This window comes from Odocoileus virginianus, chromosome 3 (assembly GCF_023699985.2).
Source record: "Odocoileus virginianus isolate 20LAN1187 ecotype Illinois chromosome 3, Ovbor_1.2, whole genome shotgun sequence".
Classification (NCBI taxonomy): domain Eukaryota; kingdom Metazoa; phylum Chordata; class Mammalia; order Artiodactyla; family Cervidae; genus Odocoileus; species Odocoileus virginianus.
The window spans coordinates 75,028,521-75,043,684 of NC_069676.1; the positions used below are offsets into that span (position 1 = coordinate 75,028,521).

At 42.9% G+C, this 15,164-nt stretch overlaps 1 protein-coding gene across 7 annotated transcripts in view; it reads left to right on the forward strand.

Annotated features, from left to right (window-relative positions):
- TENM2 (teneurin transmembrane protein 2) overlaps nucleotides 1–15,164 on the forward strand; it is a 1,355,454-nt gene that overhangs the window by 1,012,939 nt on the left and 327,351 nt on the right. For all 7 annotated transcript variants that reach the window (XM_070465745.1, XM_070465746.1, XM_070465747.1 and 4 more), the window contains one exon: nucleotides 12,647–12,881. In XM_070465745.1, the coding sequence (XP_070321846.1) occupies nucleotides 12,647–12,881 (235 nt within the window). The remainder of the gene's footprint in view (nucleotides 1–12,646; nucleotides 12,882–15,164) is intronic.

The following is a 15,164-nucleotide window of genomic DNA, read 5'->3' on the forward strand; positions in this document are numbered from 1 at the left end:
TAGCAGTGATAGAGCAACCTGCTTGGCTCATCAGTGAACCTGAGCAAAAGAAACTTAAAAGTCTGGATTTTTCCACTGGTTTTTCACGCAAAATGAGGGCTGATACTCAAACAGGAATACCAACATTCAGTAAAAGCTTAGCTTTTCTAATGCTGATTTTCACAGAGAATAAGAGAATTTATAAGAAGTGGAAAGCTACTGATAAGGCCCTTCAGATTATCCACCATCAGATGGTTTTATTTCAATGTATTTATTACACAAGGTGAAAATTAAGGGCACTGATTATTTCAATGTGTTTTAAGACTAAAAGAGCTACTATGACTCACGAGTAGGAAAAAAAACCCTTGTTCTTTTGTTTAATCTAAGTACAGTTGATTTGTTACGTGTTAGTTCCAGTTGTACGGCGAAGTAATTCAGTTATACATATATATATACACAGATATAGATACGGTCTTCCCAGGTGGCGCCAAGTGGTAAAGAGTCTGCCTGCCAACACAGGGCACGTAAGAGATGTGGGTTCAGTCCCTGAGTCGGGAAGATCCCCTGGAGGAGGGAGTGGCTGCTCAGTTTAGTATTTTTGCCTGGAGAACCGCATGGACAGAGGAGCCTGGCAGGCTACAATCCATGGGGTCACACAGAGTTGGACATAACTGAAGTGACTTAGCACGCACACATAGACATTGTGATATATGTATACATATGTGCGTATATCAGTTCTTTTTCTGATTTTTCCATTACAGTTTATTACAAGATATTGAATATAATTCCCTATGCTCTACAAAGGGTCCTTGTTATTTTATGTATAGTAGTATGTATCTGTTAATCCAAAACTCCTAATTTATCCCTCCCCCTCTTTCCCCTGTGGTAACAAAAATTTGTTTCTATATCCGTGAATCTATTTCTGTTTTTTAAATAGACTCATTTGTATCATTTTTAGATAAGAGTCCCTTATTCTTAACGGTGCCATTTACCTCAACAATATCTGGCAACCGGAAATTTTCCAGGTCATTGAAATAATCTCAGGATCACAGGATCCTGATTTTACACCTTTCCCCATCATCTCTAGAAAGAATTAAGCTGATAAGATATAAATAAATAAATACTGACATTTCCTAAGTACTTCCTATTCATGATGCATTTTCTTTGCACTTTAAGCATACTATCTCATTTAACTCTCTTTACCAAATGGAAATGGTTATTAACTATCTTTTTTGGATGGGGAAACAGAGGCATGGACAGGTTACCTACTTCATAACTCTGATTGTAAGTCACCCAGGGAAAACTGAAGAAATCAGTGTTGAGAAGACTGTGGAAAAGTCCTGGAAACAGCATGCTGAACTGTGGCTAAGAGGAAATTCTGTTTTCCAAGGGGGCACAGTGGGAGAGGGTGATTCTCATGTCACTGACACCTCCCCAACAAAACTGAGATCTGCAGAGCACGCCGGCCTCCTGTTGGCCCCTGTGTTTTCTGAAAGTTGTTTGCATCCTGCGACTCTTGCATCAGGCCGAGGGGTACATGTTCATGCTCGTGAACCATTATATCCTGGAAGGGGTATGCATCTTCAGAAAGCTCTCGGATATTTGTTTCTACCGCATAATTATGTGCTTGTGTGTGTGTCTGTGTGTATTTATCTTGAAGGCAGACCTGAAAACATCCCCAGCAATATACCCTATATATCCCATTGTGTCCACTGTCACCTGCCAGGAAGCCAGATGCACCAAGTTCAAGGTCTGACATTCAGCTGACTTCTGTTTACATAGTATGGAGAAACTTTTGTTCCCTTGCCTTATAAGGCTCATACCCTGAGAGATTTGGGGAAAAGGTCACCCAGAGAGTAAATAATTCTGCTGAGCTTTGAAGTGAAAATGTGCTAGGAACCTTTATCCTGTCGTTGCCATTTAACTGGTGTGCTTCAGTCATTCTTGGTATTAATGAATGGTGTAGACCAGAGCATGTTCCCATCATTCTGTTAATCAGAGGCTCAATCTGACATCAAAATCAGATTTTATCTTTGTTTTGATTCCCTTCCTATGTTCTGGGGAAAGAATTGTGACCATCTCAAAGAAAAAAAAAAGAATGAAATACACCCCAAGGAAAACCTAGTTTAAAAGTTTAAAGAATGACATCTTGATGGAAGAAAATTCCACTGTGATTTTTATTTTTCAAAAAAAAAAAGAAAAAAGTCCAGTCTTTGAAAAACATATTATCTTTCATTGGTAGGGAAATATCCAAATTATGCCCAGCCTATTTTACAATAAGACCTTGAAAAGCTATGCGATGAGCTGGAATGAGAGGAGTTTAAATTTCTGATGCAATTCTCTGCTTGGGAAAGTGATAATGCAGCTCAAATAAGAGAGTATTTTCTGCTACAGCGCAACAATCAACATAACGTCTGGGCGTATTAATAATTTCACTCCTAAACTTCTCGACTGGGAGAGCATGGGTCTTAATAGCATTGTCAAGATCCTTAGGGCAATTGAAAAACCCAAAATCATTACTTTTCACTGATAGGCTTTCCTCTCCCAGAGGATGCCAAAATACCTAGGGTAATGTAGATTTATTGAAATGCTCAGATAGGCACTGCTCAGATGTAACTTTGCAATAAAATCTTCTCTTTAGAAGGATTTCTCTCAGATATTTCAAGTGGTCTTTTTTTTTTTTTTTTTTTTTTTTGTCTTTGTCACTTGGAAAGAGCTAATGGAGTTGACACTGATCTCAAGTGATACTTTCCTGATGATTTAAGAAAGCAAGGAGTGAGAAAAATAAGAAAGTAAGGAGGAATATTGGGAAGGGTATGGTAAAAATAATGTGGCACTTCAGATTAAAATCCCTCTCCGACCCACCAGAGGTGGGTGAGAACTTGCCCACCTGGGGCAGGATGGTCCCAAACCAACAAGCGACTTGAAGCTCGTAATTCAAGGGTAGCTGCTGGCTTGGCACCGGATGCAAGAGTTCCCTCTCTCTTCCTTCTCCCCCGTCAAGAATTCCTGCCTGTGCACGGCTGGGTTTTAGCTGAGCAGAAATGGCCCTCTGCTGTGATTACAGCCATGCCTGAAGCACTGCAACAAATTCCAGGATCCCCCTTGGACCCTCAAGTACACAATTGGCTCTCAAACGGCCATCACCTAACAATCTCCACCGGAAAAATATCAACAGCAGCCCAAAAGCACCTGTGAAGGACTGGCTTCAGGTTGCCTGGGAAAGATGTTTTCCAAGTGGTATGAAGTGCTCCCCTCCCCACCTGAGATCTAACTTTGTTCCAGGGGGTGCTCCGCAGCAGACAGACAATGTGATTATAAAATCCCAGAGGGGATCACCCTTTATATGCAATGCCCAGAATAGGCAGATTCATGGAAACAGAAAGTAACAGGAGAAATTGGACAACATCTGCTAGTGGGTATGGGGTTTCCTTGTGGGGAGTGTGGCTGACAGAAATGTCCTCAAATTAAACAGTAGTGATGGTTGTACATCTCAGTGAATATACTTTTAAAATACTAAAATGTGCACTTTAAGGACTGAATTTGATTATAGCTCAGTAAAGTTGTTATTAATAAAAATTAAAAGAATAGGAGGTCAGGCAGAGCCAGGACCAAATAAATAAAAATAGAGGGGATGGAAGTCACCTCTCCCCTGTGTCTGCCCCTCTCCCTGTTAAAGGACCCTCTGAGGCAATGAGAACTAGGGGAGTTAACTGGAATGCTCAAAAGAACAGGGGCAGAAGTCTACTGTGATTCCTCTGAGCTGAGGCTCGCCAAACAGAACCCTCCAGGGGCATCAGTTCATTTGTTCATTCATTCATTCTGTGCTACTTCTATGCCAGGTGCTGTAGCCTTGTGCTGGGGATATAAAAACAAGAGAGAGAGGCTTCTTGTGTTGGAGAAGCTCACAGTCTAGTGCAGAACACAGGAGGGTCCAAAAATAATACAAAACTTCTTGCCAAGGGTGATGAAAGAGATGGTGCACTGGAAAGGGGCCTGGGTATAATGTGGTTAAATATGAAATGTACAAAAGGAAGCCTGTATCACGTAACCTCCCTGGCCCTCCATTTCCTCCTCTTTGAAATGGACAGCAATATCTATTCTGAAGGTTGTTCTAAATTTTTCTTCAATTTTTTTTAATTTTTATTTCACTGCAGTAGAGTTGATTTGCCATGCTGGGTGAGTTTCAGGTGTACAACAAAGTGATTCAGTTACGCATACTTATTTTCTCTCTTTTACAGATTCTCTTCTCATCTGGGTTATCACAGAATATTGAGTAGAGTATTATAAGTTTTAAATAAGGTGAAATAGATAGAGTGCTTATCACACAGGTGGGGCTTATTAAATGCAAACGATTGTCCTTAGATGAGCTAAGATGTCCCTCTGAACCCTAGCTGTTTATGAACGTAGGTAAATCTGACAACACGTCTGCCTTGCGAGTATCATCATAAAGGTGCCTAGAATGCTTTTTGTCTGAGGTCATGCATTTTGTGTAAGCAAGCAAATTACAAATCACTCCTTATGAGTGAGTACTGTCCTTTCCTTCTCTGGTGCTCCGGTCAGGCTGAATGGGGTCTTTCCAGGAAGGCCGGCCTCCTGGCTCCAGGACCGTGCAATGCAGACCAAGAGGCACTGGCCAGGGAGGCCCTCTGGGAGATGAGAAAGAGGCCGTAGTTTGGCTTCTCCTTCACCCTGTATTCTTTCTTTTCTCCTCTATTCTGACATGCAGAGAAATAGCCCGACAATAGCACAGTCAGATGTAAGAAATAGTACAGACAAGTCACCCATCCCACATGCCAGCAATATCATCGGTGGGTCAATAATAAAAAATAAAGAGTCTGTTCTTTAGGAGACAGATCATTCAGTAGGGAATGTTAAGGGAAGGAGGGAGCTCGCTGAATGTCCACAGGGTCCAGTACTTAGAGGCAGGGAAGTAAGCCTCACTCTAAATGGAGGAGGAAGCTGAATCTGCATCAACCTCCGCCCCCTCATCCCTGAGCTGTTAGCAGAGGCCCTCTGATCAGAGCCAGCAGGACAGGCCGGGGCCGGCGTGCCCGTTTCTGCCTCCAGCAGACCTAATTGCTGCTCATCCCTCCCGCCACTGGTTATGGGAGCCAGGGATGCAGCGCGGGGAGGACCCTTTGGAGAGGCGCAGAAAAGAGACCGCTCTGCAGTTTGGCTGTTCTGGCCTATTTCTCTTGATTCAAGTCGTACTGTGAGGAGGAGAGTCCCTCTATTTTCTCACGAGATCTGGTTCTGCGATTTAAGCAATGTGTAAAAGAATGCAGCAAGCCAGTTTTCCTCTGTATTTGCAGCGTGTGTGTATGTGTTAGTCCCTCAGCCGTGTCCGACTCTTGTGACCCCATGGACTATGGCTTGCCAGGCTCCTCTGTCCATGAAATTCTCCAGGCAAGAACACTGAAGTGAGTTGCCACTTCCTTCTTCAGGGGATCTTCCCAACCCAGGGATGGAACCCAGGTCTCCCACATTGCAGGCAGATTCTTTACCATCTGAGCCCCCAGGGAAGCCCAAAGTAGTTTGACACTTTCCCTGTCAGGGAATCGAACCCATGAGACAGGTGGGGATTTGCAGGGTTGTGAGCAAACTGGGGCAGGATGCTCATTCCTTCCACAGGAGCATGCTTTCTAGAACCTTGTGCTCCTCTGCATGGGGCAAAGTGGGGAAGAGACTCTGGGATCAGACAGCAGCGTTATTGCTTACTGAACTGTGTGACCGGTAGCACACTGCTTAACCTCTCTGAGCCTAACTTTCTGGGTCTGTAAAATGGAGATGATAAGAGAACCTATCCCATAGAAGGGCGTGAGAATACCCTGAAATAACTGAAGTGCAGCCCTTAGTGCAGGATCAGACACACAGAGAGAGCTTAATTCATAGCATCTGTTGTCAGTATTATTGCTTTGTTGCCATGATCATTGTTTTGTTTATGGAAATGAGAGAGCTCTGAATCCCAGTTTCCACTTCTGCAGGCTTTTAGAGACATACTCCTGAAACCACCTGTGTTAATGTCCCTGCTGTATCACTTGGTCCCTGTGCCCTTCTGCAGACAGAATCTGAAGGTAGAGGGGATCTGAGGGTGGTAATTTTGCCTTCACATGTTCATTTGATATCTCACTGTGAAAGCTGCTACCTAAAAGAGCTAGGAAAACTGGAGTGCCCTAAGAGGTTCTCATCACTTTCTCCAGAACCATGGTTGCGATCACTGTTATTACTATTATTGGTATTGTTCATTGCAAAGAAAATGATATGTATTGATAGCTTACTAAAGTGCCAAGAATTGTGCTAGGCTCCCTGCAGATATTCTCATTTGCTTATCCTAGCCATCATGTGAAAGAATAAAATGACTATACCCATTTTACAGATGAAGAAACAAACTCAGAAAAAAATATGTAGCTTTCCAGTGGTCACATAGCTAATAAATGGCCAAACAGCGGTTCACAGCTTACCACCAGCCTGGCCATCTGCAAAACCCGAGGCTTGAAAATGTTCACCTGAGATTCCCTCTGGCTCCCATTCAGGGTTAAAATTGAACAGGGTGTCCTGGTGCCAGTTTTCATCACCCAGAAACTCCAGAGTCTTTGTCAACATTATCCCCACTTCCAGCATCTTCAAATTGCTGTCAAGGTGGAACTTGCTCCAAAGATGAGGTTCAGAAGGCAGAGAGTTTGTGGTTAATTCATTATCTTGGGGGCCGAAGGGTTAAAATTTTTAAAGGCCAACAACTGGCATGCCAGCTCCAAGAATGAGTGAATTGTTGGCAGCTAGGCAGGCCTCTACTTTTATTTTTTCTTTCACATATTTCATCATCATTTTTAATTGCCAGGAATAATTGGTGCGGGCAAGTCAAGGCTATCTGAGTTCATCCCTGCTCTCCCACTGTCATCAACACCCTGCCTGGCAAAGGTAGACCCAGCCTGAATACCTCCCCCAGCTGTTTATTTAGGAAGAGTGCAACAATAGCCAGTTATTGTGAATTTACTTCCTTAGCTCCAAAGAAAATTCTTTCTTTATACATTATTTTAAATGTGGGCGTTGCCGGTTTCCACATGCTATTTGAGCACCACTCATCTAGTCAACACAAAAGTTGACTCCTGTGCATGTGTGTGTATGTGTGTGTGTGTATACACACACATATATATACAATTTTTAAAGATCAACAATTGGCATGCCATCTCCAAGAATGAGTGATACTCATTATCTATTTTATATATATAGAGTGAAGGTGTATATGTTAATCTCAGCCTCCTAATTTATCCCTCCTAATTTATTTATTTGTGGATAATGAATTAACCACAAACTCTCTGCCTTCTGAACCTCATCTTTGAAGCAAGTTCCTTCTTGACAGCAATTATGCTAGCATAGCTAGAATATGCTAGAAGTGGGGATAATATTGACAGACTGGAGTTTCTGGGTGAGGAAACTCCAGTATGTATTAATATGTATGTGTGTGTGTGTATACAATGGACTACTATTCAGTCATAAAAAGTAATGAAATAATGCTATTTGCATGGATAGACCTAGAGATTATCATACTAGGTAAAGTAAACCAGAGAAAGACAAATATTATACTATATTGCTTATAGGTTGAATCTGAAGGAAAAAAAAAAAGACACAAACTTATTTCCAAAACAGAAAGAGACTCACATACACAGAAAACAAACTTATGATTACCGAAGGGGAAGAGGGGTAGGGGAGGGATAAATGTGGAGACTTGGATTAATATATACACATTACCATAAATCCACCAAAGACCTCCTATATAGCACAGGGAACCATACTCAGTATTCTATAATAACTTGTAAGGGAAAAGTTATATATATAACTGAATTGCTGTGCTTTATACCTGAAACTTAGGTGATATTATAATTCAACTATACTTCCATAAAAATTTTTATACAAAAAGAGTTGATACTCTAAAATTTTGTGATCCCAGACAACTATGTTGGAATTGATATTGTGACCTGATCAAGATGTACGGCTTTATTTTTAAGACTCCACTGTTAACCAGTTGGCATTTAGGAAGGACAGAATATGTGAACAGCACCTCTTTCAGGAACAGAATTGCTGGCAACTGTCCCACAGCACATCTAAAACCTCAGAAGCATAGACCGTTCAAGCAAACAATTCCAAATAAGCAAACAGTACAAGTTAAGCGTTCATTCAAGCACTTCATTTTTAAATCTACAGAAAGCACCTTCTCCATGAATTAACTTATCTTTGCTCAGATTCCTATCTGTCCCACCCTAGCTTTTAACATAGGACCAATATATATAACTCCTCCTTCCTAGGACTAAAAGTGACACAGCACCTAAAAACAAATTCCAGATTTCTGACTTCGGGATAAATCAGGTGCAGTATAATAGGTTAGCACAGTAATTTTAATGACAGCTGCCTTTTGCTGCTAATAGCACACTTATTAGGTTGATACCATGTAAGTGTTTATGCTACATAGTTATTCATGCCTCAATTATATTACTATGTGATTTCATATTTATGTAATAGAAGAGCCATTAATAAGATGTACATGAATTAAGCCCAATAAATGTGTGGAACTCGGAGTAGACATGAAGAAAGCTTCCTTCATCAAGCTGAGGTATTCATCTTTGTTTCACCACAGATTGAAGACAACACTTGCCTTAGAGAATAACTTTTTCATGTCATTTAGCTTCCTAGAAAGCGGTAAGGCATGTTGCTTGCCATTGTGTGCATTTTTTGAAACAGGAAACCATTACATCCAGCAAACATATTGGATGACTGAGACAAAAACAAACACAAAAAGTGCTTGAGATCATTAACTGGAGCAGAAGTGTTGTTCTATTAGAGATACGGGACCCACACGGAACGCTGAGGAACCCTGAGTTCAGGCAGCCGTCCAAAAGCGTAAATGTCTACCAGCCAGTGATAGAAATGCATACATCTGACCAGATGAAGGTAACAGGGGTTGTTCAGGCTGATGACAGAAGCAAACAAACAAAACCACCCAATGGTGCTGGGCTCCATCCAGTTGTTGCCATGAGGGAATACGGACTCGATATCTTCAACTTGTTTTCAAGAGAAGTCAGAAGTCTGGAACCCTATGTACAGTCTTGACCCTGAATTTTTGGTAATAGTCAGCTTGGGGTCTGCCAGTTTGTGACCCCTGTCCTCGGGAGATGAACTCTGTGCGTACTCTTTCTGCTCAGATCTGGGCTCCTTGAGAGCTGCAGTTACTCTTTTATCCATCCTTCTGTTCCCGAGAACCAAGCACGCAGTTTGGGGGGAACTTGCCAGCCATCAGGTAGCATGTTTAGCACTTTACAATCATCTTCCTCCCTACCTTTCACAGCAACCTTATGGGTAGTTACTGCTGTTTTCATCATTTGACAGATAAGGATGTTGATACTTAGAGAAATGATGTCTGAGGTCCAAGTCCCCATAACTCAAAAGTAGGCAGACTTGATCCTTGAACCCGATTCTTTAGATATTATCTCCTAACCACTGGCTCAGTGCCCCCTGAGGATGCTCCTGCGCCATTATGTTTATCCCCAGTCATAGCATTTGCCTCTCTTTGGTGTCACTGTCTTTTCCTTCTAGCTCCTGCACCTAGTTCAAAAGTTTGAGTTTTGAAGAGATAGATAAATGAGCAAATATGACCAGTGTCACAGTGGGAAAGCGCAACAGCATAAGGAGAGCATCCTTCAATACTGCGGATGGGGGACCGCTGTGCTGTCGTTGCAATGGTCATTTGATTTATATGCAAAGAGCTTGTGGCTTTATAGGCATGCTGGGTGAGCAGAGAGTTGAGTATTTGTTTATCTTCTCCTGTTGGTCCTTCTCCAATCCTCAACCCGCCCCCCACCCCACTCACACCCCACCATGGAACCCTACGCCTTCTCTTAAGGAGAAATGGAGAATTTGACATGTCTTGCAATTAACTGGAAAACTCACCCTCTGTCTGTTGGAACCGTACCACACAACACCCAGGTGGGTGCTTCTGTTCCCCCTGGGCACCCCCGCCAGCTGTGTCCACCGGAAGACAACCACAGGAATTCCACCCACACGGAACACAGATGGACGGGAAAGGACCACCCAGGCTGGAGCTGGCAGAGCAGTCTCAGCTCAGGGTGGACAGACAGGAAGCAGGAGGGTCTGGTGTCCCATTTAGGGACTGAAATCCCTCACACAGACTCTTTGTGCTCCGGGAGGGTGTAGCTGGAGGGCGGGGGCCGAGGGAGACGGAAAGTTAGGGCTTGGGGCTGGGGGGTGGGGGGGGGTTCTTGCTTGTACTCTGATTCATCTCGCCTTCCCGAGGCAAGGCTCATAATTACCTAACTAATGGAGAATAATGACACCACTTGGATGGGAGTTGAGAGGGGGAGAAAGAAAGGCATGAGAATTCATTAACCTTGTGTGAGGGGCTTAGATAGCATCTCTGAAGGATCATTATTACATCATTTCACCCCCTCTTCTCCCCTCTTTCCACTAATACGAGACAGACAAATGCTAAATAACTATATAATAATACATTGCAAGACAGACAACAATGCCAGAAAATATAATAGCCTGCTACAGCAATGAAACTCCCTCAAAGTTATATTTAAAATGTCAGTGGTGCAGAATGGAAAATACGAATTAACAGGTTCATTTGGAGGACGTGATTTAAAAATCTACACAACTGTATGGTGGCATTTCCCACTGGGTTTTAGTTTTAGTCTTTTTCCATACACAACCTCCCCCCCCCAAAAAAAATCACCCAAGTAATTTCAGCCCAGAGACACAACCTTCGAGGAACCACTTTCCTCTGTATTTTTCTTTCCTGTTTGCAATGGTCTCGATGCTCCCCAAACCTAGTATCTTCTTGACATGTTGCCTTTCTCTCGGAACGTTTCTGCAGGCTTCCCAGGAGCCATGGAATGTAGATTACACCTTTTGGAGATGTAGCCCGGCCACATAAGGAGACAAGTAGTTGAAATTTGTGTCAAATTGCTTGTTTAAATGACTTGAGCCAACTTCTTAGAGCCAGGACAGCAGGGGCTGAGGATTTTCAAAGTTGGCAGGGGCCAAAATGACAAGGCTCGGCAGTCACCTGGTGGGCTGCCAAGCCCGACTGGAGGCTTCAAAAAATAAACTTTCTCAAAGGACACAAATTAAAAGTCATGTTTCAGCAGCCATTAAAACCAAATTATAGGCTTGCGTTGCATAGTGAACTGCTTTCATTTTCATTACGCTTAAAGTGTTTCACTTTGTAGATGGAGAATGGATTGCCAGGAAGACTGTGGATGGGATTGTCATCCTTGGTCATATTTACAGGGGAATATGTAGAGGGGTGTGGTTGTCCTTTGTGTATTTTTCCTGCAAGAATGGAGGATTTCAAGATTAGAAACTAGGATGCAATTTTGAGTAAGGGTCACGATTTGAAAACATCAACCCTGACCTTCTCCAGAGACCAAGTCCTCGGGGCTCATCTCTCAGAGGACAGATGTTATCAAGCCCCTTATCTGAGTGAGCTCATAGGTGTATTTTGTTGACTCTCATTTTTAAAAAGGTATACATAGATACATGTGAATGTGTATAAACATGAAAGTAAAAGTGTCAGTCGCTCAGTTGTGTCCGACTCTTTGTGACCCCATGGACTGTAGTCCACCAGGCTCCTCTGCCCATGAAATTCTCCAGGCAAGAATACTGGAGTGGGTTGCCATTCCCTTCTCCAGGGATCGACCCAGGGATCGAACCAGGGTTTCCAGCATTGCAGGCAGATTCTTTACCCTCTGAGCCACCAGGGAAGTCATATGTAGGCATATGTATGTATATATGTGTGTGTGTATATATAAAATATATGTGTGTGTGTGAATATATATATAAATAGACATACCCAAAACCCACGCGTATATATTTTCATCATCAATATTTTTTTAAAAACTCTAAAAGTCCAGATCTTCAGCTTTCCTAGAAAAACTAGAAGATTAGTTGCCTTGATCTCTAACCCCTAAATAGCCACGTGAGCCTTGATCTGAGTGAAGGCTGTTCCCTACCTGCTCCCGTTCACCCCAATCCACTTCACTTTCCTGCCTGGCCCCTGATAGCTGTTTAAACTTGCTACTCCCTGACTTCCAGTATGCCATATTCTTATACCTTCAGAAAAATGCCATACCGTTATTTCTTTTCATCTTTATTTTGGCCACGCTTCACCACATGTAGGAGTTCCCTGACCAGGGATGGAACCCATGCATCCTACAGTGGAAGTGTGGAGCCCTAATACTGGACTGGCAGGGAAGTCCACCCCCTCCCCTCTTTTTGGACATTGTTTAAAGAATGGAGTATCCTGGCTTACCAGGAAATGGGCTGGGAACTTGTTACAACAGTGGTCAACCTTGAATGTCACATGACTTCCCTTGTGGAATTAATAAATTTCAAATAATTCCCACTGGTCAGCCCTCACCAGCCTGCTTTTGCTAACCTAGCTTCTCATTCATCATTTGATGCCTACCTAGAGGCAAATCAAGGCGTACTGTTTATTAGTAACTGACCCTGGGATGCTTGATGTAGTCTTACCTGCGTTTCCGGTTGGTGATGTTCAGCACTTGTCAACATCAAGGCTTTGGTTCCAGGTGGAGTGTTCGCGGCGGCGTCCGGCAGCCCCTGACGGCCGTTTCTCCTCCTTTTTTTCCAGGTCCTCCAAACCACCACAGCCAGTCGACTCTGAGGCCCCCTCTGCCACCCCCGCACAACCACACGCTGTCCCATCACCACTCGTCCGCCAACTCCCTCAACAGAAACTCGCTGACCAACCGGCGCAGTCAGATCCACGCCCCGGCCCCCGCACCCAATGACCTGGCCACCACGCCCGAGTCCGTCCAGCTTCAGGACAGCTGGGTGCTGAATAGCAACGTGCCGCTGGAGACCCGGTGAGTCCCCGTCGTGATCACACGCGCCTCCTTCCTGCCTCGCCCGCCCTGAGCCTCGGGGGGTGGGGGGCGCAGGGCTCTAGTGGGGTGAAAACCCCGCCTACCCTGCGGGACAAGTTGACCAACTCCATCTGTTCCCTTGGTAATTCCACCCTGGACAGCAGGTTGATAGGTATTTCTTTTGTTCACATGTGTCTCCTTTTAATGCGTGTTTACTTTCTTCGATAGCTCCTGTGTACCCAACTAATAGAATTAGCATAACATATTTTTACACAAAGGCTCATGGGAAACATGCTTATAAGGGTATATTGACTGAAAGCTGCTGATAAATTATGCATTTAGCCTTTCCTGAAGTAATAAATGAAGACTCATTTGAAATTAAGTGTTTGGGGAGACCTTGAGAAACAATCCCCGATTCCAGACTGACAGAAGTATAATTTTAATTTATATTTCATCCAACATGCAGTCTCTCTTTAATCCCTCCTGTACACACTTTTTAACAGCTTGATGCCTGAGGGGCAAACAACAATGTAGAAAAAAACAAACAAGAAAAAAGGGGCAGCATTTATGTTGAAAGGGAAGAGTTTGAAAGTGATCTCCAGGCCTGGCTTTGTTTTGGTTTGCGTTTGCTTCTGTCCTTTTCTCACCTTTGATTCTGGTCTTCCAAAATCACCCTTAGTGACCTGAAGGAAGGGGCATTGGTCACAGCATGGCAGGCTACAATGTACTTGGCAGTGGGTTGACCAGATATTGGAATGGTCCTGTTTTTCCATCCCCAGGCACTTTCATGGTGTGTGTGCTTCAGTGGTCACTGTCTCCTAACCCAGAAGAACCATGGAGACTAAACAGAGAATGGGGCTGATTCATATTGAACCTTCAGAAAGTTCTCATATAGTTTTTAAACTTTAATAACTTAGGTTTAAGAAAAGACAAAAATGATCTGTAACCTTTCTGGTTATGGCCAGTGAATTTTCTGCATGCAGCTGGAAATAATTATGCAAGCCATGTTGTTTCTTATCTCTAATATTTTTGTGTTATTAAGATCTCAAAAACGTTGAACACCATTGTCACTATAGTCACTTCAAACTTTAATGCATTTTCTTTTCTAACCAGTGTAGGTGATTTGTAACCATGCCTGCATTCTTAATCTCTAAGGTTTACAATAAGTAAACTCAATAGAAACTATATGCATATATTATATATAATAGATAGGTTTAAACATTTGCATTGATATAATAATCCACTAATAAGTAGCTTTATGGAAGGGTTCCAGGCTGAAAGCTAACTGGTCCACCAGGCTTAACTCAGGATATGTTCATAGTTGGTGGTGGTCTTTAAGACTGGATAAGATTTTCTTTTTTTTCCTTATATTTATGAACTGCATAGAGTCTGTTGGGTACTAGTCAGTCTATTTTCACATTAACAGACCATTACTTGAAAAATATTAATAGTTGCGAGACATGAGGCTATGCACAGTGGATAAGATGGAGGAAAAGGAGAAAGGGTAGGAGAAATGTAGTAGATATTGGGAAAGAGAAAAAGAAAAAAGGAAAAAAGAGCACTATCATCACCAGTACCAACCAGTTTTCATTGTGCACTTTGTCTATGCCAGTGTTAGTGGTTTAAATGTATTGTCCCAATCAAACCCGGAAGCACTTCAGTCAAGTAGGAAGAAATCATTGTTGTCACCATTTTAAAAATTCAGAGTGTAGACTGGAGGGTCAAAGTAACTTGCAAGCATTCTAAAGCTTCAGTTCAGTTCAGTCGCTCAGTCATATCCGATTCTTTGCGACCCCGTGAACCACAGCATGCCGGGCCTCCCTGTCCATCACCAACTCCCAGAGTCCACCCAAACCCATGTCCATCAAGTCGGTGATGCCATCTAACTATCTCATCCTCTGTCATCCCCTTCTCCTCCTGCCCTCAATCTTTCGCAGCATGAGGGTCTTTTCAAATGAGTCAGGTCTTCACATGAGGTGGCCAAAGTATTGGAGTTTCAGCTTCAATATCAGTCCTACCAACGAACACCCAGGACTGATCTCCTTTAGGATGGACTAGTTAGATCTCCTTGCAGTCTAAGGGGCTCTCAAGAGTCTCCTCCAACACTACAGTTCAAAAGCATCAATTCTTCAGTGCTCAGCTTTCTTTATAGTCCAACTCTCACATCCATACATGACCACTGGAAAAACCATAGGCTTGACTAGACGGACCTTTGTTGACAAAGTAATGTCTCTGCTTTTCAATATGCTGTCTAGGTTGGTCATAACTTTCCTTCCAAGGAGT